At 39.8% G+C, this 27,633-nt stretch overlaps 1 protein-coding gene across 4 annotated transcripts in view; it reads right to left on the reverse strand.

Annotated features, from left to right (window-relative positions):
* Positions 1-6,846: 6,846 nt before the first annotated feature.
* The window catches only part of gabrg2 (gamma-aminobutyric acid type A receptor subunit gamma2), a 79,536-nt gene continuing 58,749 nt past the window's right edge, over positions 6,847-27,633 (reverse strand). Inside the window, exons 7-10 of one of the 4 annotated variants that reach the window (XM_024013010.3) lie at positions 23,474-23,626; positions 17,476-17,681; positions 16,191-16,214; positions 6,847-13,539 (exon numbers count right to left, since the gene is read on the reverse strand). In XM_024013010.3, coding sequence (XP_023868778.1) covers positions 13,258-13,539; positions 16,191-16,214; positions 17,476-17,681; positions 23,474-23,626 — 665 coding nt within the window. In that variant the 3' untranslated portion in view covers positions 6,847-13,257. The remainder of the gene's footprint in view (positions 13,540-16,190; positions 16,215-17,475; positions 17,682-23,473; positions 23,627-27,633) is intronic. The other 3 variants (XM_024013011.3, XM_024013013.3, XM_024013012.3) reach the window with 3 other exon arrangements.

The raw sequence follows: 27,633 nt of genomic DNA on the forward strand, positions 1-27,633 counted from the left end.
CGCACAATTGTCCCAGGGTAGGCTGTCATTGTGAATAAGAATGTGTTCTTAACTGACGTTGTAGATGTTTTATGACTGCCGGCGCGCATGGTAATTCCAATAGTTTATTAATCTGCGCCTTGCAGTTAATATTCTTTGAGGATGAATAAAAAAATGTTCTTGCTGTGTTACAAACTGTCATATTATTGCAATGTTAATGTGTTGGCTACTCTTGTGCACCATGCACAATAGCTTGTTGATAGTATGGTGTTGGCTATTGAAATTAGTGCATTTTCTCTTCTTGAACGCTGTTGTGTTATGATTTGTTTAGCAATTATTTCTAATGATTGTGTGCTTTGGTGGGAGTTTCAGGTGATAAGTGAGTCCACTTTGCTTGATTTAGTTAGGTGGCACCAGCCCGATTCTGCATGGAGAGCTCACAGCTCTGTTTTTTTTTAGCGGTGTGGTCACGATTTATGCTCTTATCTATTCAGTTGTGGGGGTTTGGAGTCAGACACATGCTCTGCTGTACAATAGACAGTTTAGTTTGAGTTGAGTCTGTCCCCCTCACTCTCTCCATTTTCTCTTCTCTCTTGTGGTGATCTGGAGCAGTGCTCACAATAGTCTCCTACTTCTATTTTCTATTAGTTCTATTACTTCCGTTTTCTAATAACTTTGCAAAAAGGGAATGGGAACAATATTAAATAAGGAGCATGGCATTCTCTCACCCTCGGCTTGCATGCCTGCTCCGGCCCATGTCAAACACGTCTTTCAGACTTGGTTAATTGTTTTATGGCAAATATTTCAATTTAGCAGGCAGGAGTGAGTACACAATCGTTTGATTGTGTTGTTGTATTGGGTGTATCTACCAACGGCCTGTATAAATCCGTAATGATCCGTTGTTTTGTTATTTTTGTTTTACTCTGCCTGCAAACACGCTGGATGATAATGTGCAGTATTTAGTTTTTTTATGTATTATTTCTTACATTGTTAGCCTATAAGCATTTCGCTACACTCACAATAACATCTGCTAGCCATGTGTATGTGACCAATACAATTTGATTTGATGATTCAGAATCCATTGAAGAGCTTGAACGATTCATCGACGAGAGATACTTACGAGCTCAAAGAAACATGTCGCCGGTTTCGGAGAATTCAAGCACCACTAAAGACAACAAATCCAATCAACAAAACAAACCAAAGCCAAGTTGGCCAAGCGGTATCAATGATGGCATCAAACCATCCCCAAGCACGAAAGCACGTGGGGAGAGTTTTACGGGTATGGATGCTGACTTGTTGAAATCCATCAATGAAAAAACTTGCCAAACTTGATATCTAACACTGTTCAAGATTTTATGTCAACTCAACTGAAACTGCTCACAGATGTCATGCGTAATGTCACTTTCTCCAGAGTCCATAGAATGGGTAAGGCATTTGGGCTATTATTGCATGTTTTGAACATTTTAAGCAAAAGGAAGTGGTGAATTTTTTGAACGAATGATCACTTCCCCACGGAGATCAATGAAAGGAGAAAAAAACTGTATCCCATCATGAAAGAAAAGCATTGCCCTGAACCAACGAGTCTCCTTGGTGATGGATAAAATGTACACCAACGGGCAACTGTATCGGGACTCTAGAGCAACTCCCTGGCTATTTTAATCCAACTGTATCGGGACTCTAGAGTCCTCATCCCGCTTATTTTAATCCAACTGTATCGGACTTTCTAGAGTACCTCCCTGGCTATTTTAATCCAACTGTATCGGGACTCTAGAGTACTCCCTGGCTATTTTAATCCAACTGTATCGGACTCTAGAGTAAACTCCCTGGCTATTTTAATCCAACTGTATCGGGACTCTAGAGTAACTCCCTGGCTAATTTAATCCAACTGTATCGGGACTCTAGAGTAAAATCCCTGGCTATTTTAATCCAACTGTTATCGGGACTCTAGAGTAACTCCCTGGCTATTTTTAATCCCAACTGTATCGGGACTCTAGAGTAACTCCCTGGCTATTTTAATCCAACTGTATCGGGACTCTAGAGTAACTCCCTGGCTATTTTAACTCAATCTGTACACTACGGGACTCTAGAGAACTCCTGGCTATTTTAATCCAACTGTATCGGGACTCAGAGTAACTCCCTGGCTATTTTAATCCAACCTGTATCGGGACTCTAGAGTAACCCCTGGCTATTTTAATCCAACTGTATCGGGACTCTAGAGTAACTCCCTGGCTTATTTTAATCCAACTGTATCGGGACTCTAGAGTCAACTCCCTGGCTATTTTAATCCAACTGTATCGGGACTAGAGTAAACCCCTGGCTATTTTAATCCAACTGTATCGGGGCACCCTAATGAGTAAATCCCTGGCTATTTTAATCCAACTGTATCGGGACTCTAGAGTAACTCCCTGGCTATTTTAATCCAACTGTATCGGGACTCTAGAGTAACACCCTGGCTATTTTAATCCAATGTTCAAATCTGAGTTTGTTTGTTGCAGTGTATCATGACAACTTCAACTATAATGAATACATCATCTATTTATCTTCACTTGACAAGAAAAGGGCTGCATATAGCTCAGGTTAATGTATGTAGCCTTCCTAAAAAAATACATGAGGTTTTTAACTTGGTCAAAATAAATCATATTCATATTTTAGCTTTAACCGGAACGCATTTGGATGCATCTGTAAATGATGGGCAAATTAACATTCATTGATATAGTCTACTGAGAAGGGACAGGAATAGGAATGGTGGGGGTGTAGCACTGTGCATTCAGAATCATATACCTTTTAAGAGGAGGGATGACCTTAATGTATGTCAAATAGATGCACTATGGGCTCAAGTACATCTAACTCACCAGGCACCCATATTGGTAGGATGTGTGTATAGACCTCCTAGCTCTAGTCTAAGATGTCCTATCTGGATGACTTATGCACTGGATTTGACCAGGCCACAGATAGTAACAGAGATATATTTATTGAGGGTGATTTTTATATAAATTGGAAGGATCCTAATAACTAAAATAGAACTACTTTAATGAGAGATGACGAGAGCTGTGGTTTGAAACAAATGGTTAATGATGCTACTAGATCATCAACTAAGTTAGGTCACCGTTCATGTGCATTGATCTGTAATATACCATTGCTATGCTTAAAAGCCAGATCAATGCCAGTAGGCTGGACAGACACATCATATTCAAATCAAATGTTATTTGTCACATGCGCCAAATACTACAGGTGTACACATTAGAGTGAAATGCTTAATTACAAGCCCTTAACCCACAATGCAGTTTTGAGAAAATACAAAAAAAGTAAGAGATAAGAATAACAAATAATTAAAGAGCAGCAGTAAATAACAATAGCGGGCTATATACAGGGGGTACCGGTACAGAGTCAATGTGCGGGGGCACCGGTGTCGAGGTAATTGAGGTAATATGTACGTGTAGCTAGAGTTATTAAAGTGACTGTGCATAGATAATAACAGAGGGTAGCAGCAGTGTAGAAGGGGGGCAATGCAAATAGTCTGGGTAGCCATTTGATTAGCTGTTGAGGAGTTGTATGGCTTGGGGGTAGAAGCTGTTTAGAAGCCTCTTGGACCTAGACTTGGTGCTCCGGTACCGCGGTAGCAGAGAGAACAGTCCATGACTAGGGTGGCTGGAGTGTCTTTGACAATTTTTGGGGCCTTCCTCTGACACCGCCTGGTATAGAGGTCCTGGATGGCAGGAAGCTTGGCCCCGGGGATGTACTGGGTCGTACGCACTACCCTCTGTAGTGCCTTGCGGTCGGAGGCCGAGCAGTTGCCATACCAGGCAGTGATGCAACCGGTCACGATGCTCTCAATGATGCATCTGTAAAAACTTTTGAGGATCTGAAGACCATTGCCAAATTTTTTCAGTCTCCTGAGGAGGAATAGGTTTGTCATGCCCTCTTCACGACTGTCTTGGTGTGCTTGGACCATGTTAATATTGTGACCATAACCATGAACACCAAGGTTCCAAAGAAAAAACCAAGGATTGTGGTCAAGAGACATTTTAAAACATTTAATCATGAGCTATTTCAAAATGATTTGGCTGCTGTACCCTGGGAGCTGATTTATCTAGAGAATGATTTAAATCATGCTACCGAATGTTTTATTGATTTGCTCACTGAGGTAATGGACCATCATGCCCCAGCAAGAAAGAGTACAGTTGGTGCTCGTCCATCTCCATGGATTGATGATCTACTGGGTAAGGCATTTTCTCAAAGAAATTTGGCAAAAGTCTTAGCAGCCAAATCTATACTAGAGATTGATGAACAGAAAAATAGAACACTACGTAATTATGCAGTTCAAATAAATCGTAAAAAAACAACATTATTTTATAAAAATGCTTTTATTGATTGTAAAAATTATTCTAAAAAGATATGGAATATAGTTAAGGGCTTACTTGGTACATATATCTCACCATGCCCATTTAGTGTGAAGGTTGACAGGAGAAAAATAACAAAACCAGCTGATATTGGCAATAATTTTGCAGATTTTTTCTTACAAAGAAAATGTATTTACTGAGCGATAATGTAAACACCCAATCTTCCAAACAAGCTACTGTCCAATGGATTGATGATCATATCATGAGCAAAAAAATATGCTCTTTTAGTCTACAAATGGTGTTAGTAGAGGAGGTGTTAAACCTATTGCATTCCTTAACCAATGGTACTGTAAATCTACAGATGTATGATTTTATGTCAAATTTTTTACTCCGCTATGATGCTTCCAAGATTGCAGCTCCACTGAAATACATATTTAATTGGTCACTGGAAAAGGAGACATTTCCAAATGTATGGAAGCATGCTAAACTGTGTCCAATCCCGAAAGACAGCAAAGAACCCATTATTCCTGCCAATAGTTGACCAATTAGTCTACTCCCTTCACTCAGCAAGATATTGGAGGGTATTGTGAGTTAACGAATATGTGCGTACATGGAAAAGAATGATCTGATCACAGCATACTTATCACAAAAACCATTCCACCACACTGCATTGGTTGACATGACTGACCAGTGGCTCAATGCTATCGATAATGACCAGTGGCTCAATGCTATCGATAATATCGGTTCATCATGGGTGTACTATTGTTTTTGATTTTAGTGAAGCATTCGATTTAGTGGATCATGAAATCATTTTGACAAAAGTATTGAATTGTGGGTTTAGAAAGCAGCATTGAATTGGGTACAGTCATATCTAACTGACAGCAAACAGTCCACCTATATCAATGGGTCGTTTTCTTTCCCTCGTGCTAGAAAGTGTGGAATACCGCAGGGCAGCTGCTCTACAAGTAGATCTGGGAAATATCAGGGAGTGGGATTGCCGGAACAAACTTGTTTTGAACACAAAGACAACCAAGGTTATGTTGGTCTGTTCCACTAGAAAAAGGCCAACACAACATGGGATACAATTATTAAGTATGGGGGAGGACAAATTGAGGAAGTGGCAGAAAGTAAACTACTAGGGGTGCAGCTAGACAACTACTCATCTAAGAACAATACTTTTTTTAAATGCATGCATGACCAGAAGGATAGCTAAATATTTACCAGGAAAGATTCTTAAGCAAACAGCCCCAAGCATTAATTGGGAGTCAGGTGAACTACTGTTCTGTGGTCTGGGTAAATGCATCAGCAAGTGAAATTAGGAGGCTGCAGATTGCACAGAACAAAGCAGCAAGGATTGTTTTCAGGTGGAGATGTCATGCACAATGCTCTTGGTTGGTCATCAATCAACAAGACAATTGAAAAAAAACACGTTTACTCAAAACAACTTATGTATCGGAGGCTTTTTCCTGGACATAGATTAAGCAACATTTTTGACTAAAACATGCTCAATGGAGCTATCAACCATGTTGAATTAATCTATACGTCTAAATGCAGTGTTATTGACTCTACAGGTCCATATAGTATTTTATAGGTAGCCTGTAGGATCAGAGACATTTCTTTTTTGGACAAACTTCTTTAAAGTTCAGCAAGTCTTATATTCCGCATGACTAGAATCCCTCTTTTGCTATGTCCCTGGAATTATTTTGCTCTCCAACCACCTAGCCTACGTAGGTTAGTTAACCTCTATCTTGGCTTGCCACGCTCATGGAAAGCTACAATCCCGGTGAAAAGCGAGTCCTATAGAATTGAGTTGAGAACAACATTCCAGGGATATGCACACCTCAATCAACGACATACCTCAAATCATACTGTAGGAGTGAAATGTAACTCCAGAAGCATAATACATCCTGGATATTGCCTCACCTCGCCATGGACCAGATGAATGTTTGGCACCAAGATGATAATAATGTTAATTAAAAAATGAGTGGCTGTGCTGCATTATTAATGGTGGACCCTTGTAGTTCCAGTTTTTCTTCACAAGAGCTTGTACCTCTGCAGATGAAAGGCTACCTTTGATAGTGCGTTGTGTAATAACCAGGGGGATTCGCTGCCATCTCTGGCCCAGCAGCTGTGACTCAACCCAGGGGATGAGGTGCCAAAGCAGAGGTCTCACAGCGCAAGCCAGCCTAGCACGCTGCTGCCCTGAAACACATCAAACACTGGGCTCCTGCTAATGCTCCCATCACATCACGACTTGAGGTGTCAACCACACCTCAAGTCGCAAACCAAAAAATGATTCACATGCCTCCAAATATGCATCTTGTTTTGTTCAGGAACAGCACCAAACACTTTATCGTAGTTCAATAAGGATTTTAACCTGTTCTCACAAGTATTCTATGGTCTATACAGCGTGAGAAATCAGCAGCAAATGTTAGTTTGTCATGTCAGATGTATGGTCACATTTGTTTTGTTATAGCATGCCATTCCATAGAATAACACAAGGCATTAATGTGACAAACAAGACACATTGATAATGCAATCATTTTTATTGTAAAATTCCACAACTGTGTGCAATTCCCTTATGAAAAGGATTTTTTCAGTACATTTAGTATATTATGCAGACCCTAACAATAATTAATCAGTGTCCCTTTTGTACAATACTCAATAAATATACAGAGATGGCAAACAACTAAGATATCAATGGAATTTATAATAGATGTATTTTGTTTTTGGAACCCAGGTACCCAGTACTGCAAATATGGTGTGGTATACTGTATACAGTAACAGTTGACAGTTTGGACACACGTATCATTCCAGTTTAAAAAAAAATCTTTACTATTTTCTACATTGTAGAATAATAGTGAAGGCATCAAAACTATGAAACAACACATATGGAATCATGTAGTAACAAAATAAGTGTTAAACTATTTTTATTTTAGATTTTTCAAAGTAGCCACTCTTTGCCTTGATGACAGCTTTGCACACTCTTGGCATTCTCTCAACCAGCTTCACCTGGAATGCTTTTCCAACAGTCTTGAAGGAGTTCCCACATATGCTGAGCACTTGTTGGCTGCTTTTCCTTCACTCCGTGGTCTGTCTCATCCCAAACCATCTCAATTGAGTTAAGGTCAGGTGATTGTGGAGGCCAGGTCATCTGATGCAGCACTCCATCACTCTCCTTCTTTGTCAAATAGCCCTTAAGCAGCCTGGAGGTGTGTTTTGGGTCATTGTCCTGTTGAAAAACAAATGATAGTCCCACTAAGCGCAAACCAGATGGGATAGCGTATCTCTGCAGAATGCTGTGGTAGCCATGCTGGTTAAGTGTGCCTTGAATTCTAAATAAATCACTGACATTGTCACCAGCAAAGCACCCCCACACCATCAAATCTCCTCCTCCTCATGTTGGGAACCACACATGCAGAGATCATCTGTTCACCTTCTCTGCATCTCACAGAGACATGGTGGTTGGAATCAAAAATCTAAACTTTGGACTCATTAGACCAAAGGACAGATTTCTACCAATCTAATGTCCATTGCTCGTGTTTCTTGGCCTAAGCAAGTCTCTTCTTATAATTGGTGTCCTTTAAGTAGTGGTTTCTTTGCAGCAATTCGACCATGAAGGCCTGATTCACGCTGTCTCCTCTGAACAGTTGAGATGTCTCTTTTACTTGAACGCTGTGAAGCATTTATTTGGACTGCAATTTCTGAGGCTGGTAACTCTAATGAAATCCTCTGCAGCAGAGGTAACTCTGGGTCTTCCTTTCCTGTGGCGGTCCACATGAGAGCCAGATTCATCATAGTGCTTAATGTTTTTTGCGACTGCTCTTGAAGAAACATTCAAAGTTCATGAAATGTTCCGGAATGACTGACCTTCATGTTTTAAAGTAATGATGGACTATAATTTTTCTTTGCTCATTTGAATTGTTCTTGCTATAATATGGACTTGGTATTTTACCAAATAGGGCTATCTTCTGTATATCACCCCTACCTTGTCACAATACAACTGAATGGCTCAAACAAATTAAGAAGGAAAGAAATTCCACAAATGAACTTTTAACAAGGTACACCTGTTAATTGAAATGCATTCCAGGTTACCTCATGAAGCGGGTTGAGAGAATGCCAAGAGTGTGCAAAGCTGTCATCAAGGCAGAGGGTGGCTACCTTGAATATTGTCAAATATAAAATATATTTTGATTTCTTTAACACTTTTTTGGTTGATACATGATTCAATATGTGTTATTTCATAGTTTTGATGTCTTCACTATTATTCTACAATGTAGAAAATAGTACAAAAAAAACAAAAAAAACTGGAATGAGTAGCTGTGTCCAAACTTTTGACTGGTATATTTTTTTTTTCTCCAGTCTGACAAAGTATATAACTATAGAAATTATTTACATGTGCTCTTCACATAGGTCATATTTGTAGTTTCCCCAAAATAAAATATCTCTGTCTGCTTTTATCCTTGAATGCTCTGTCTTCCTCTAACCTAAATTAGGTCATGAGATGGTCGAATAGATGGATGCCAAATTAAAATAAGATGAGTAATACCACATTACCTAAAATGTTAAATATATTCATATTTGTGATTGACCTATATATCGTGTGCACACTATCTTTTATGATTATCTCCTTCCAAGTACGAGGAGAATTCCCAAAACCTTTAACTATGTGTAATACTGTATGTACCATACCGTATGTGTGTAAACTAACATAAGAAAATAAAGAAATCACAAAAATACAATATAATGTTTTTTTGTGTATAGTAAAGCAACATTTAAATAGTTGATATAAATAATCAAATTTTGTATGCCAGCACCGTTCAATATGACTGGTTGGTCATTGGGTATTCATAAACCACATACATACACTTGATACCTCAGTAACTACTTTCTCACAGTTAAAAACATCTCTACTTTCTGAATGTGCTCGTTCAGCCTTTCTTACAAACAAACAAAAAAAGATGCTAACTCATTCTCTTTTTCAAAGGTTATACTTGAATTAATTAAAGTGTGTCTCTGAGACAGAGGCATTAAGATAAAGCTAATGCACGGTTTGGTCCTTGTGCTTTGATATTTGTTCATAAGCCATAGACCATGAGATAATGTTATGAGATAATGTTCCGTATGGCTCAGTTAGTAGAGCATTGCACTTGCAACACCAGGGTTCAATTCCCACAGGGGACCAGTACAGAAAGTGTACGCACTCACTACTGCAAGTTGATCTGGATAACAGCGTCTGTGAAATTGAATAATGACAAATGAAGGTATACAAATAATGTCTCATGCTGTATGTGTTAATAGTAAATTATATCGGTTAAATATTATTTCTCTAAGAACACAAAACGCGTTTCTCCCATTCACACATATTTCTCAAAAATCCAGTGCAAAACAACAGTTTGTTTTGATTAAGAGATCATTGAATACCATGGGTTTCTGAATGGATGTATCACATTTGTGTCAAAGTTTGGCACTTAAAGTTGTTCTTCCACACCCTTACATTCCTCTACATTTCAACTGAAGTAAACTATCAAGTGGCCAACAAAAATCCATTCCTTTCTGTTCAAGTGAGAGAAAAAACACACACCCTTAAGACAAAACCTTGTACTGAGTGATAGCTTCGCAACAGGTACAAAATAGAGGACCACTAGTGAATGCACAAGGGGAAGAGCTTCAAATTCCACTCACTTTCCACTTCATTCAACTGGGTAGTACAGTTCATGACAATGGGTAGTACAGTTGTTGCTAAGAAACTTTACAATTGAATGCAGAAACTCTGACGGTCACTTTAGACTAGAGTAGCACATCTGTTCAGTACCTCAGGGAGTAGCTAACATCACAGTTGAATGTCTGAAAAGATATTGTCAATTGAGGCTGGTTAATAAGAAACTTCGCCACCTACCTTTTTAGTCATACCATTCAGTGAACTGACTACAACTGGTTTTTAGAGCCTATGTAGACCACAACATAGAACATACAACAACAACAAGATAAATTCATTATAGAACGAAATTGTGTCTCTTTGATATTGCTTACAAAGGACATTCTCCATCTCTGTTTCGTTGAGGGCTTTCTAAATAGGGAAACGCAACAATTTCCTTGAAAAATACCCTACAACACTCAAACTCTACTCTGGACCTCAAAGCCAGTTCCACTCCTTTCTTAAAATTGTTCCCCTCTAATCATGGACTTATTTAGACCTGGGACACCAAGTGGGTGCTCTTAATTATCAAGTAGAACAGAAAACCAGCAGGCTCCGGACCTCGTTGAATACACCTGCCCTACAATATCCCACACAGTCCAGCATAATACAATGATAATAATGATATCAATGAAAGGGGATAAATGAAGAAAATACAACATATCATTGCCCCTTTCAAAACTTGAAGGGTTTGATAAGTGTTTGTTTCCTTTTGTGATCTACTATGTACATAATATCATGTGATTTACAATATGTACAGTAAAATGACTTATTCATTTAGATCAGGGTTTCCCAAACTTGGCCCTGGGTCCTCCCAGGGGTGCGCGTTTTGATGTTTGCCCTAGCACTACACAGCCGATTCATATAATCAAAGCTTGATGATGAGATATTTCAAATCAGCTGTGTAGTGCTAGGGCAGAAAACAAAACGTGCCCCCATGGGAGGCCCCAGGACCGTGTTTGGGAAGCCCTGATTTAGATTAAAGCACTGCTTTAACATCCTCTGGCTGCCTTTAGCTAAGGTACTCTTTTGGAACAGGTTGGCCATGATTTGGGTATACAAATACCCCATAAGTTGCATTGTAAGCGTTCCATTAGCATATGATGTGAAGCACAAATCGTTTGAGTACTTATGTTGACATTCACAATGTGCTACACTATCAATGAGTAATGCTGTATTGACACGTTAATGATGCAATGATCCATTGTAAACACAGAAAAAACAAAAACAACCAAAAAATAAATTCCTGAACTTCTCCCAGATCTTTCAATAAATTTTCAGCGTCAGATCATTGTAATTTCCACAGTGTTTCTCTTCAAAGAGAGTAAGGCTTATGCATCTGGTCTGGTCACAAGCAGATGCTTTCTTCTCCATGGAGCTGTCATGTTCATCGATATTCCTCAAGTTAAATGGTTTGTTTTCGCCTTAAGTCGCTCTAAACCACCCATTGAGACAGATGGAATGGATCCTGTTTTAATGCAGTGACTAAGTAATGCAGTTCAGTCTTATGACAAATGGGAGTGTGTTTTCTGTCACTGAGAGTTTTGGCATGTTGATGGGTGTATGCATTCAGAACTACAGCCGCTTCCAGACACTCCATGTGCCAGCTGAATGAAGTAAAACACTGCTTGCTGTGTTTGCATGATATTCACTTCCACCAAGTGGTTGTGGGGGAGAGAAAGGGCGCAGAATATGTTTTGATGGAAGAAAATATGTTTTGATGTAAGAAAACCATACATTTGTTTTTGATGCCTATTTCTTATCTACACACTTCCCAAAGGAGCCAGCACAGCCATACGTGTGTGTCAATTGAAGATAGCCACCAATAGCAAAGTGTTTGAAAGGGAAGAGTTTCTCAGAGCAGTCTACAAGTTAATAACAGTTGATATAACAACGTTTTTCCTGTAAGGTCTGGATTGATCCTCTTGTAATACATATTGGTAGAGATGAACGTTCATTTATAAGACAAAATCTGACTTTATTGTCTCATTTTCTACTTTTCCTAAAAAGTAAGACGAAATCCAGATGGATAATCAGCCGTTGTTCTTTTTTTTGTATCCATAGCCAACAATAGACGACCTTAAAGGGGCAATCCACAGTTTAAACAATAACAAACGGACACCCCACCTCTTGTCTTGGTAAAAAATGTATAGACAGAGTTATTGACGCAAAGACTGACCATCCATGAAATCTAAATTATGGAGGCTATACAGTGTTTGTTTACATTTACAATGTTTACAAACATTGGAGTAAAACAAGCTTATATGCTGGGTTGTGATGGGGTAGGACAGTTGAAGTAAGCTCATGAGGCCTTTATAAGTTCTATTCTTCAATTATCAATGAGAATATCATTAATTTATATGTCAGAAAATGGATGTAGCAACTGTGGATTGCCCCTTTAAAACATGTGTTGATTTTGGGCCTGAAAGGTGCATGCAATAAATGTAAACCACTACCTAATAATAAAATATATACAGTGTCTGTACAGTTGACCATTGACCATAAACAGTATTTTCTAGCGCTCTGACCGCACATTAAAAAATGTATGTTTAACTGTGTAAAAGTAATGTTTTACAGTTAGATGAAAAGAAACCTAGCTATCAAATTATCATTGAAAATCATACTTACTGTTCAACCTATATATCTATTAAAGTGCTTTAGATTTAGCTTATTTTGTATTTTGGATGGATGGAATACAGCAATAAATGAATACATATTTTAAAAGATGGGAAAGTAAGCTGATGTCAAATCTTCCGTTTGTCTTCTACAGCGCATGCGTGACTCGTTAATGCAAGAAAACGGGAACATGCCTTAATACTTTTTCAGTTTGAATGACGTTTGTTTACTGTGAAAATGTTTACTGTGATCTAATATACTGACTAAGGGCAGACACAAAAAAAACATTGAAGCGGCCCTGATTGTGATTACCTTCTACATAAACCAATTATCTGATCAAGGGGAATCTGGAAAATGTAGTCATGCAGAATCACTACGGTGAACTTAGGTTCTTGCCTTACCCAAAGCGCAGTCGTAGTTTCACTATCGGACTCCAGATCCCTGCATGCCTAATGGTTTTGCTACAACTTTTGCTTCAACCATATAAAGAAATTATGAGAAATATGAATGAACAAACATATAAAATCAAACAGAAACAAAAGGAAAACATTTCAGTGGGTCCCCTTCTGAAAAATGGTCTAGTTGGAGCAGAACGTATATTCTAAGTCTGGCTACACGCTGGATCTAGAGATAGAGATAGGAGATCCAGTAAACCAGGTTAAAGAGACCGAAAGCGGTGGGGAAACCGATGCGAGCGTACGAGTCTATCTTGGCGACACGGATYTGCAACCGCCCATGCCGCCAGGCCCCGGAGCGGCAGTCCTCGAAACAGCAGAAGAAGCTGGTGCAGTCCTTGCCGTCRAGGCACTCGTAGCCATACTCCTCATCCCGCTCCTGCATGTGGGTGGCGTTGTTCATCTGGATGGCGGTGGCTGAGCGAGGGCGTATGTCCACCGTAGGTGTCTGCTTTTAACAGAGAGAGCACAGTTAGCGACTAGAGTCTAAGAGGCAGCACAGGGGACCTAATTTAGTCTCTCTTTATGTTAGTATACAAAATGTAATTTGCACCTTCACTTGCCAATGGGATATTTTTAAGCATGTCAGCAAATACATGTTTACATATCAGTGGCACCTGCATTTAATTAGAGTGGCTTAAAGATGACAATGGACTATTCCCTTTGGAACGCGCAATGCAAATTACACCTTAGGGTAAAGCCTGTGAGTACAAAGTTTAGCTTCTGTCAGAAACATTGTGTAGTTTTGCTTTATTTAGCAGAAAGATGATGCTAGTGCTGGGCAACCCATTATAAGCTCTGCTGTTGCACATCGTGGGAAAACACGAGGAGTATCGTGGTTATCATTAGTCCCAAAGCTAAACCATAGTCCCCTTACGCATTATGATTCACTCAAATTACATCAGTCCTGCATTATTTGAAGTGAATATTATGAAGGCTTCATAAAGCAATCAAATAGGCTTCATAAGCACTACATAAATGGGTCACAAATCATCTCGAACCGTATTTCATGCAAATGTGAACAAATAACTGTACGCTTACGTCACACACTTATGCCACATTATGAATCGTTATAGAGCATGATATTTGTTAATAGATTATATGTGAAGCATCTATGTAGTGCTTATGAAGTCTATATGAAGGCTTTATGACGACTTCATGAGGTGCACTTCAAATAAAACGGGACCAATTCTTGTTCTGTACGTGGATTCCCTTGTATGGATTTCAGAGGGAGGAAATCGGAATTTATTGTAAATCGCTTATGATGCAAGCTGTATGATAAGAAAGACTCCTGAGCAGGAACTCACTGTTCCTCCATTTCCTGTCCCTAAATGGGTTAAATCAACTTCCATTTAAGCCTGCTCACCACTTCAGGGCACAGCGTTTTATTTCTGATGATTCCTAAAATAGGTCAGTGACATCAGCGAGTCCTTTGCTCCATCAGTCAAAAGAGGCACAATTAGCATTCAAGCAGGGCATTTTCATGGGCTTTTATCGCAAAACAACACGCCACCTTTAAAAAAAAAAGAACTCTCATGATCAACTTTAAGAATGACGTTTCTCTGACCCCAGCGTAATATTTTCTGTATGAGTCACTTAGAAATATAATGACGTAGTTACATATTGTATTGTCCCGCTTAAAATAAACTGAATGGAATCGCTACTAACTGAACAGAGACCAAAGCCCCTAGCCTCTTTCAAAAGCCGTTATGCTCTTCATGAGTCTTCACTGTAGCTATATTTACAATGTGATGCCGTGCCAGGACTATGTTGAGGTAATCATACTGCTTTCCGAATGTTTGGTCTTCATAAAATGAATCATATGTGTGTCAAGTACCACTTCTCAAATGCCATAAGCATTGGGGTAAATTGTTTAAGGCATGTGTCATCATAAAAGCTCAAAACACTGATTTGACTTTAACTCGCTCCCTGCAGCTCAAATTTGCCCAGCACTAGAACACAAGGGTTATTGTCGTCCCTTTGAAAACGCTACATAACCATTGTGTAAAGCATGAATGGCTGGTTCCACAATATTGCCTGATTGATTGACAGCCGCCAGGGGATTTGCAGCAGGGAGCAGCATCAGGTCATGTGACTCGGTTCTCAAAGGGGGGTTGCACGGGAGAAGGAAGAGTGTGGTAGGAGCTAGCTCAAGCAGTGTAACAAACACAGATACTGCAGCGTGGCCGGGGTTTGCAAAACAAAACAGTGGCATTGCAGCTTTAACCGGATGAAAGTAGACAACCTCTAGGGAGGAATGACTGACGGAAACACAGGCTTCTGCTCTGGATCCGTACCACTTTAATCTAAGCTTAGTGTCAGCTGTAGTACATTTTTTGTTGTTGATTATTTGTCAATTTAAAATAGCTATAGAAAATGCCCTTCCTATAAATGGCTGGTTCAAATGTTTACTTACAGTATTCTCTGACTAATGGTATTTAAATTCAGTCAAATGACCCCCATTAAGAAATGTTCTTTCACACCATAGATTAAGGGTGATTCGGGTTTTGAAAGCACACCATCTTCTTTACTCGAGTGTTAAATATAGCTCTTCAGTAGCACCCTGTGCACTGTGAGTGTATGAAGATGACTGGGGCTGAATCCACTCTGCTGCGTGTGTAGCCATTAAGATGACCACTACTAATGAGGCCTAGCACAGTGTAGGGGTTGTCTACTTCAGTCTGTTAAGGTTCTGCTGACTCTATAGGAACCGTCAGGTTAAAAGCCCCACAAACACACGGGTAGGTTAACTGATAGCGGAGAAAAATATGCCACCGGTTTACAGTCAAAATTGCACAGTGTGAGGCAGAAAGAAATGGGGGAAAAAGCCAGAATGAAACCATTGCGTGCCATCTTGTAACTAGCGACATGTGTGGGCTGGTTGAAATAGCGGAATGTTGTCACTACACAAGTACGTCTGGCTGCCTCTGCACTTTCCTGTGAGCACCTTGTTTGATGGTATTGCGGAAGAGATTCTGAGGTAAAGGTAAAGAAAGGGTATCTAAAACAGACAAGTAGCAGTGCGATGCGCTAGCTGGGGCCAGAAAGAGGCAAAATGCAGCAGACACATGCAGTCAATAGTTGAAGCTAAAGGCAGTGTACCTTTGAGGAAAAGAGCCGGAGGAGCTATTGTCCCAACAGGAAACAAAGAATATGTGGAATTAAAAGAGAACAACACAAAAAAGAACACATGTAATAAACAAAAACATCAAAAGAACATAACAGTAGAAAGAGAACAGTATACTGTAGAGACACACACATACAGTAGGAGGAAGTTGCATGACAGGATACATCGCACTGGAGACCAGGTTGATCCCCAGCCAAATCTACCTTTAGAGATGTGCTATATCCATGATAAAAACAAACTTGACATCAATGGTTTAGGGGTGATATTGATCCTAGTAAGGCTCAAAGCTGACCCGTCACACCAAAACAAGACAATGTCATTTTTTTGCACAGTTAATGGCATTTGTATCCAAAAAACACATTGAATATGGATTTTCAGTGCTTTATACTCTCTTTCTCCATCTAACTTAAAATACCTTAGATTACCTAATCAGTTCCAGTACGCATACATTTAGTAGATCGATTATAAATAACCTGTTGTTGTCCTCATGCATAATGCAAATATCTGAACAAATACCATCATAACATGAAATAGGACATTATTTTTCATAAAATGGTTAGACCCTTACACCCAAAGCCTATGAGAAATTAAAGGATGTTATTTCCTCGATTCTCTGTTTTATTCTTAACTATTCATGAAGATCAAAAGGAGCTCAGTCAAAGGCTTCTGCATCATATCTTGGCAGACCATGTGAAGAACCTCAGTGAGAACAACCTCGGTGAGAACATCCAGATCATTACTCATTCATCCTGCACACATTTATGTCCAGAAGCAAATCTTAGTTACAGAGAAGCTGAAACTGCAGCATCACACAGCATGTTAAGTACCTTGCTAGCTAACTCTGGTGCTTTCACTTTAGCTACCATGATGCTGCGGGGATTTGAAGCCCCTAAGAAAACGTCTGGTCATGTGACAAAGGTCTAAATTACAACTGCACAGCTGTGGTGTGGATTAAGGACATGTTCAATCTCTCCCGTGCCTCTCACGCAGACTGCATGGCACTCACAATGATTTTTCCCTTAAGGGAACCTAGTAGTAGTAGACTATACATTACAGTAACACAGTAATACAGTGAGAGTGATTGGTAAAGCCTTCAGAGGCTGGAAATAAGGTTAAAACTCTGTGAAAACACACTAAGCTCAAATGCAAAATTCTTTGAGGAGAAATGTACACATATACTATTAGTTCCCTGACAGAAAATCTGGCAATTTTGTATTCACTACTTGTGTGCCTACATTGTTTTGGATATACAACACTCACCGGGTTTTTATTTTTCTTGTCCTTTTTTGTGCTTGGCTTCCTGTTGCTCACAAAGTAGTGCAGTGTTCCATACTCTATCAGAGCGGCGAAAACAAAGATGAAGCACACGGACACAAAGAGGTCCATGGCCGTCACGTAGGATACCTTAGGCAGCGACTTCCTGGCTATGGTACTCAGCGTAGTCATGGTCAGCACAGTGGTAATGCCTGTCAATGGACAAGAGGGTCAAGATGAGGGAAACATATACCATTTGTGACCTATTTTAAGAAGCTAGGCGTACAGTTGAAGTTGGAAGTTTACATACACTTAGGTTGGAGTCATTAAAACTAATTTTTCAACCATCCACAAATTTCTTGTTAACAAATTATAGTTTTGGCAAGTCGGTTAGGATATCTACTCTGTGCATGACACAATACATTTTTCCAACAATTGTTTACGGACTGATTATTTCACTTATAATTCAATGTATCACAATTCCAGTGGGAATTAGTGTTTACTTACACTAAGTTGACTGATCTCCCATTCATTTGGGTCTGGGGGCTCATAGGTTAATTTACACAACACTAACCACGTTTCCAACCATTTCATGTGGGTTAACTACCTGACGCTATAAAAAAAAGTCACAGCTGGGCTGAAATAAACTTGGAGTCACGCAATGATAAATTGTGTGGTCCCCCCACTACAACACAGCACAACATTTCCACATGATAATAAACTTCACAGGGTGGTGAATGTGCAAGGGGATGAGGTTGATGCTCCTTTCCAATAAATATTGAGTGAAGGGGTCTGAATACTTTCCCGAATGCACAGCATATTAAGGAACTGGCAGTGCATCTAGGTCTCTCTGTTTTCTACCTTCCTTCCACTCCACTCACCTCTGAGATGTCTTTAATTATAATTACATATATCATATAGAGCTAAAATATCAATACAGTGGCAGTGCAGTACCCCTCTCTCTCTCTCTCTCTCTCTCTCTCCACAACACTTGACTCTACAGTAACAGCAACAGCTGAGCTGTCTGCTACTAAAAGTAGAGACTCAAAGCTAGAAAATGGTATATCATACACTACAGTTGAGGAACAATGGGAAAGTAGTTATGCCTTGAAAGTTGATAAACTTGTTACCCCACTTTTGAGAAAATGGCACTTGAATATTTTGGTACACCTACTGGAGAGCTCATCTTAGTCTTTGAACATTCAGCGTTGTTCACACCCTCTTAAGTCTTAGCCCCGCCCATCTCTTTAAACAGCTTGGAAAATTCCAGAAAATGATATCATGAATTTAGAAGCTTCTGATAGGCTAATTGACATCATTTCAGTCAATTGGAGGTGTACCTGTGGATGTATTTCAAGGCCTACCTTCAAACTCAGTGCCTCTTTGCTTGACATCATGGGAAAATCAAAAGAAATCAGCCAAGAATTCAGAAAAAGAATTGTAGACCTCCAACAAGTCTGGTTCATCCTTGGGAGCAATTTCCAAATGCCTGAAGGTACCACGTTCATCTGTACAAACAATAGTATGCAAGTGTAAACACCATGAGACCACGCAGCTGTCATACCGCTCAGGAAGGAGACGCATTCTGTCTCCTAGAGATGAACATACTTTGGTGCGAAAAGTGCAAATCAATCCCAGAACAACAGCAAGGACCTTGTGAAGATGCTGGAGGAAATGGGTACAAAAGTATCTATATCCACAGTAAAACAAGTCCTATATCGACATAACCTGAAAGGCCGCTCAGCAAGGAAGAAGCCAGTGCACCTAAACCGCCATAAAAAAGCCAGACTACGGTTTGCAACTGCACAAGGGGACGAAGATCGTACTTTTTGGAGAAATGTTCTCTGGTCTGATGAAACAAAAATAGAGCTGTTTAGTCATAATGACCATCGTTATGCTTGGAGGAAAAAGGGGGAGGATTGCAAGCCGAAGAACACCATCCCAACTGTGAAAGCACGGGGTGGCAGCATCATGTTGTGGGGGTGCTTTGCTGCAGGAGGGACTGGCGCACTTCACAAAATAGATGGTATCATGAGGGGGGAAAATTATATGGATATATTGAAGTAATATCTCAAGACATCAGTCAGGAAGTTAAAGCTTGGTCGCAAATGGGTCTTCCAAATGGACAATGACTCCAAGCAAACTTCCAAAGTTGTGGCAAAATGGCTTAAGGACAACAAAGTCAAGGTATTSGAGTGYCCATCACAAAGCCCTGACCTCAATCCTATAGAAAATGTGTGGGCAGAACTGAAAAAGTGTGTGCGAGCAAGGAGGCCTACAAACCTGACTCAGTTACACCAGCTCTGTCAGGAGGAATGGGCCAAAATTCACCCAATTTATTGTGGCAAGCTTGTGGAAGGCTACGCAAAATGTTTGACCCAAGTTAAACAATTTAAAGGCAATGCTACCAAATATTAATTTAGTGTATGTAACCTTCTGACCCACTGGGAATGTGATGAAAGAAATAAAAGCTGAAAAAAATTATTTTCTCTACTATTATTCTGACATTTTACATTCTTAAAATAAATTGGTGATCCTAACTGACCTAAAACAGGGAATTTCTACTAGGATTAAACGTCAGGAATTGTGAAAAACTGAGTTTAAATGTATTTGGCTAAGGTGTATGTAAACTTCCGACTTCAACTGTATGTCACACGTCACAATTTCACAGGAGAATAAATAAAAATAAAAATATTATATATATTTTTTTTAAGTATGCGTTTTTTGGCAGAAATCAAATTGTTTTGGTCACATACACATGTTTTGCAGATGTTATTGCGAGTGTAGCGAAATGCTTGTGCTTCTAGTTCCGACAGTGTAGCAATATCTAACATGTAATCTAACAATTCCACCACAACTACTTAATACACACAAATCTAAGTAAAGGAATGGAATAAGAATATATACATATAAATATATAAATAGCAATGACCGAGTGGCATAGACAAGATGCAATAGATGGTATAAAATACAGAGATGAGTAAGGCAAGATATCTAAACAGTATTAAAGTGGCATTATTGAAGTGACTAGTGATCCATTATTAAAGTGGTCAATGATTTCAAGTATGTATGTAGGCAGCAGCCTCTATGTGTTAGTGATGGCTGTTTAACAGTCTGAATGCCTTGAGATAGAGAAATGCCTTCTTGAACATGTGAACTCCCATGTGCCTTAATAACAAACTTGTTTGCCATCTGTAAATACAAATACAATTGTTAAATTACAAGCCTATTTGGTTTAGCCACGGAAAAAGTCAGGAACCTTCCCGCTAGCCATTATTGGCTGAGATAATGGGGGGCTTGACATGCCGAGAGATAGGTTTGGATTAGTCTGCCATGCAGCTCGCGTCTGTCTAACATGAACTGCTCCGTATGTGTAGATAATCCTTGCTGCCGCGGATTTTTTTAAATATATAATGTTAGCCATGGTGAAGTGTTGCTACTACTCTCAACAAAAGTACTGTCCTTAATTTAGCAGGCAATATCAACAAAGATGGGCAAAACGAAAACATTTGTGATAGACTACTTTCTGCACACGGTCAGTGTAAACTGGAGTGACTTGACACAAAGGGGCAAACAAGCTGTAGCTAGCTCCAAATTAAAAGGAATAGACACAGGACGTCTTACTTAAAGTGGTTCCAGTCTGCCATAAAGTGTCCGTCATCCATGTATATGGGTAAGAATCTAGCTACATTTTCAGATATTATAAGTTCATAATTTTGTCAGGAAGTTGTTTTTTTGCAAGTTAAATTGCACTGTTCGCTAGCTAAAAAACATTAGCTCGCTGTCTCGCAAGTGTATAATCTGAGTAGTAATATTATTAGTATCTCAGAAAACCATTTACATTGCTAGTTATAGCCTAATGTTAGCTAACTAACATTGAACCTAGTTGATTAGCTTTAGCTACCTGCAGATTCATCCTACAGCATTTCATGCATGGTGGCTAGCTATGACATTCAGTTTGTACTGTAGCTATGGGGTTGGGATTATGGTTTATGTTTAGCTAGCTAACTTCATTGTTTAGCTAGCTAGCTGTGACCAACAACCTAATCGAGGTGGTCGGTCACATTTTTAGGGATGTTGGTCACATTTTTAGGGATGTTGCATTCTAGGATTTGGGGATATTGTGCAGTGGAGGCATTAAAAAATGTAGGAGATGTAGAAGACTAACATGAAAAGTTGTGAGAGAGTATGCCTTTATTTATTGCTGATTTATCTACTATTCAATGGTCTCAGAGATGTGAGAAAAAAAGATACAAAAACTCTAAATAATCTTTCTGTACAAAAATGTATTCTCATAGGAGATTATTAGAATGGAGGAATCTCAGACTGGTTGAACACAATAAAATATGTATGATATACAGTGGGGATGGTTGAACAATTTTAGCATGCTGCAAATGAATAGAGCTTGCTGTTTTATCCTTATGGGTTTTAAATGCATTACATACTTTATTCCAGCAGGTTCTACCAAAGTGCTTTATCTGTACATATAACATATAATCCATATAATACTTATACCCCAAATAAAAGGAACCCAATGAAACAATATAATTTAGTATAGTGATCAGAAATAAATATTCCGGAACGGGTTAGAGTACTGGATTACGCAAAACTAAAGGATTATGAAATGCAGTGTCTGTTTAATTGCAACCAATTGACACAGTATGACGTATAGTCTCCCATAAGGGATGGCATAGTGACTAGCTGTTTTGGTTCGCTTGATCCTCAACATATCCATGCTTTCGAATTCAGCCAATATGTTCATACCATGCCTTACCACCAGCCATCTGGTGCATGTAAGAGACATGATGATGTTGAGGGAGATACTTCATCAGGGGAAACCCTTTAACGAAGCACACCGATAGAGTACAGATATGTGTTGATCGTGTACATCTTCCAATATCCCGGCCTCAAACACACACTCCAGCTCTTCAACAAGTCACTCTAATATATCATGAGGGCTTTAGGCTAATCTGGTTGTTATTTATCTATTTTGTATTCAAAACGAGAGACATCATCATGCCTCAAGATTAATGTTGTAATATCCATAGGGGTGCCTGGAGTGATTGTGATATTTGGTTGGATGGCACTGAAGGATTAAGAATTATGTCACAGCCATTAATCCTTCCAGCTAGCTAACCAACATTTACCTCCCTGTTATCTTTGGGAAGGAAATTAAGCTATTTGACTCCATTTACATTTTGGCAGGCAACTCAATTTGTCATGATATTAGTCAAATGTTATGAAGATTATATAAAAAAAGAATATATATATATATAAGATATATACACTGGCAGTATATTTAATAATAAATTAGCCTCTCACAGTAATAGGGTATAACATTGTTTCTAAAAGTCAAAAAGCTCTTTGATAAGAAGTGGATGTCTGTGACCTGGATTGATTTACATTCAGCAATACTTCCAAAGATCCTGGTGTGAGTGCTTGCGGTCAGGGTCGAGAGGCTTGGAGGTGTATAAGACACTGACTAAGGAATATGTAAGTAAAAGACGACGTTCTCTGAAGATGTCCACCCTTTCGGAGGCAAGGGCACGTTCAACAGCTCACACATTCTCCTCAAACATCCCCCCTTTTGCTTTAAGCAAAGTTCGGCCCCTGCATTTTTACGCAGAGGCTGCATCTCCCCTGAGCTTTGCATGAAACATATGCGTCAGGCTGGGCTCATAGATTCAAGATGGACTAGTTACTGAAGCAGCTGCCCTCTCTGGGCGCTAAAGGTCGGTCTGGACTACAACAAGTCCTATTTTATGAGAGACAGAGATTAATCAGGGACCACACTGCTAATGAACTCCACTGATAAAGCTGCAAAAACGTATGTTTGTGTTAGGGCTAGGTTGGCTGATTATGAAAATGAATGTTTGGCGTGAATCTGATGAGATTAAATACAGGGCAGAGGCATAATTATCACTCTCTTTTATTCTGTTTATTTTTCTTGAATTCGATTGAAATCAATGAATTATGGATGAGATTTGTATTGCTCTGTTGTTACCTAAGGATGTTCTAGCAGGTACAGCATCCTTGTTGATCCAAAAGGAGACCCAGGAGAGGACAACGATGAGGGTGCAGGGGATGTAGGTCTGAATGGTGAAGTAACCCATCCTCCTGCTCAGGTCGAAGAAGACTGTCAGAACAACGTAGTCTCCTAAAGACGAGAGACAAGAGAGAAAGCAGAACATTGAATCACCATATGGAAATTACACTGAACTAAAATATAAACGCAGCAAGTAAAGTGTTGGTCCCATGTTTCAAGAACTGAAATAAAACGTCCCAGACATTTTCCATATAGACAAAAAGCTTATTCCTCTCAAATGGTGTGCACAAATGTGTTTACATCCCTATTGGTGAGCATTTGTCCTTTGCCAATGTGTATGGGGGGTGTATGTGCTGCTGAGGAGTATTTATGTCTGTAATAAAGCCTGGCTCCCCATTGGGTGGGCCTGGCTGCCAAGTGGTTGCCTTCCCAGGCCCACCCATGGCTGCACCTCTACCCAGTCATGTGAAATTCATAGATTAGGGCCTAATGAATTCATTTCAATTGACTGATTTCCCTATATGAACTGTAGCTCAGTGAAATCTTTGAAATTGTTCCATTTGCATTTATTATTTTGGTCAGTATACATAATATGCAGGAATGCAATGCAGTCAATACAACTTGAATCACCATAGAGAAATACATAAATGCCATACAGTCAACACATAAACAGTAGACAGGAGTAGGTAAATATGTAGGATTTTAGCATTGTGTATACTGGAAATCCGATTTGCACAAAACATCCATCCTGAAGACTACATCTCCCCTTATCACAGGGTATCCCTGCCTCCTACACCTTCCGGGATCTGCTCTATTCTGTCTGCTATATGGAGTTACAAAGTTCGTAAGAGTGCCAGCAGCTCGCCCTGCATGTGTAGGTTTACAGAGAGCTCACCGTATGTTGTACACTAATTGATTAACACCACGATGTAAGCCGTGTCAGAAACACTCCTGTCCCCTACTATAGTTTTGTGCTTGTAAGCCTGTGAGGCATCGAGCATACTCTCCGAGACCCTTTTCTGCTCGGCGAGTGGGGCAGCGCTGCTTCTCAGATGGAATGAGAACAGCTGGCTTTATTAATAAAGCACCAAGCAATTTGGCAACCTGGTAATTTATCTCACGAGTAAAAAAAGAAAAAAGAAACACACGTTGTCTGCCATTTCTGCAAAACACCAACATCTGTGTGTGCACACAGCAGGACTTTGTGACCAATCCCAGGTTACACCTTTCCTCACCTCCACCCTGATGGCATCATTAGATAGCCGAGCACTGCGGCAGAGAGGGAGAAAGAGCACCATTACCGCTCATATCGCCATGTTATTTTCTGCTGATGAGGCAGTTGGTAGGAGGAGAGAGAGAGACATGAAGGATGATCTGAGGGGTCTGTGGTCCACTATTTGTTTTTTATTAACATTACATAAGTTAAGGCCTGGAAGTTGCACAGAGAGCCCCTGGCAGCTGAGAAACTGCCAGTTAATACATTTATTGAGCTTGGTCAGCAGTGGCCTAGCCACATTGCATTACCCTCCACTATTTATAATGATGGGCTTCGCCAACAGACTCAAATAGTACCTTAGTGTAAGACACCCCCCGCTGCACAACAGTACAGAACATCTCTGGCAGTGTTTCCTACAGTCATTACAGAGAACAGTGCTCTCCTGATAGAGACTTGAGGTGAGGATATCGACCACCTCCTCAATTAGGGATCAAGGCTAATGTATCAGTATCAATTCAATAATGCCTTCCTGTTGTCCTGAAACACTCAGCGTTCTTGTTTATCACCTTGTTAATTTGTTTAGCTCAGAACCCCATTATCTCTCACCACGGCAAACATGATTATTCCTTCAATGGACAACACAAGAGTTGGAGCTAGCAAACGAATGAGAGGTAAAATGGAGATACAATAGCTAGATATACAGTTGAAGTCGGAAGTTTACATACACTTAGGTTGGAGTCATTAAAACCTGTTTTTCAAACACTCCACAAATATCTTGTTAACAAACTGTAGTTTCGGCAAGTCGGTTAGGACATCTACTTTGTGCATGACACAAGTAATTTATCCAACGATTGTTTATGGACTGATTATTTCACTTCTAATTCACTGTATCACAATTCCAGTGGGTCAGAAGTGTACATACACTAAGTTGACTGTGCCTTTAAACAGCTTGGAAAATTCCAGAAAAGTATGTCATGGCATTAGAAGCTTCTGATAGGCTAATTGCCATCATTTGAGTCAATTGGAGGAGTACCTGTGGATGTATTTCAATACCTACCTTCAAACTCAGTGCCTCTTTGCTTGACATCATGGGAAAATCAAAAGAAATCAGCCAAGACATCAGAAGAAAAAAAATGTAGACCTTCACAAGTCTGTTTCATCCTTGGGAACAATTTCCAAACGCCTGAAGGTATCACGTTCATCTGTACAAACAATAGTACGAAAGTATAAACACCATGGGACCACGCAGCCGTCATACCGCTCAGGAAGGAGACGCGTTCTGTCTCCTAGAGATGAAGGTACTTTGGTGCGAAAGTGCAAATCAATTCCAGAACAACAGCAAAGGACCATGTGAAGATGCTGGAGGAAACAGGTACAAAAGTATCTATATCCACAGTAAAACGAGTCCTATTTCGACATAACCTGAAAGGCCGCTCAGCAAGGAAAAAGCCACTGCACCAAAACCGCCATAAAAAAAGCCAGACTATGGTTTGCAACTGCACATGGGGACAAAGATTGTACATTTTGGAGAAATGTCCTCTGGTCTGGTGAAACAAAAATATAACTGTTTGGCCATAATGACCATCGTTATGTTTGGAGGAAATGGCGAAGCTTGCAAGCCGAAGAACACCATCCCAACCGTGAAGCACAGGGGTGGCAGCATCATGTTGTGGGGGTGCTTTGCTGCAGCAGGGACTAGTGCATAAAATAGATGGCATCATGAGGTAGGAAAATTATGTGGATATATTGAAGCAACATCTCAAGACATCAGTCAGGAAGTTAAAGCTTGGTTGCAAATCGCTCTTCCAAATGGACATTAACCCCAAGAAAACTTCCAAAGTTGTGGCAAAATGGCTTAAGGACAACAAAGTCAAGAAAATAGAGTGGCTGTCACAAAGCCCTGACCTCAATCCTATAGAAAATTTGTGGGCAGAACTGAAAAAGCGTGTGCAAGCAAGTAGGCCTACAAGCCTGACTCAGTTACACCAGCTCTGTCAGGAGGAATGGGACAAAATTCACCCAACTTATTGTCGGAAGCTTGTGGAAGGCTACCCAAAACGTTTGACCCAAGTTAGACAATTTAAAGGCAATGCTACTAAATATTAATTGAGTGTATGTAAACTTCTGACCCACTGGGAATGTGATGAAAGAAATTAAAGCTGAAATAAATAATTCTCTCTACTATTATTCTGAAATTTCACATTCTTAAAATAAAGTGGTGATCCTAACTGACCTAAGACAGGGATTTTTTACTAGGATTAAATGTCAGGAATTGTGAAAAACTGAGTTTAAATGTATTTGGCTAAGGTGTATGTAAACTTCTGACTTCAACTGTATCTGGTTAATCCCATTTACGCATTACATGAGTGCAGTAGACAGTGTGATGAACAAAGTACATAGGGTGTAGCTTTGATACACACACCACTGATCAACACAACCCAATCATGTTTCGATGGGGCTACGCACGGCACGGCAGCAGTGACACATCACACATTATCATGGCCCACGGCTCACCATTCCTGGCTCTCCTCTTTTCCTTTTTCTGTGTTTCATTAAAAGCCCTAAAAATAGCCCTCCCAAATTATTTAGTGAAATGTAATATTGGGTCCTTGGCATGTGCTGCATAGGTCTCCCTCTATCTCTCCCTCCACCGAATCTACAAAGCTTCCGTGAGGGAAGTAGCCGGCTCATCCCAATGCATTTCTCAGTGCACTCCAGGACATCAAAGGGCCCTGTCTGCTTCTCCCTAATGACAGCCTAGCGTGTGCACACAAATGTCCGCACGCACGCACACACACACACACACATACACACACACCTCAAAGCTCCTCTCTTTCTGTCAGAAGATCTGATCTGTCAGCCCACAAGATAATGGAACAAATGGCGTAGGTGTAGAAATGCC

Source organism: Salvelinus sp. IW2-2015, linkage group LG20, assembly GCF_002910315.2.
Source record: "Salvelinus sp. IW2-2015 linkage group LG20, ASM291031v2, whole genome shotgun sequence".
Classification (NCBI taxonomy): Eukaryota; Metazoa; Chordata; class Actinopteri; order Salmoniformes; family Salmonidae; genus Salvelinus; species Salvelinus sp. IW2-2015.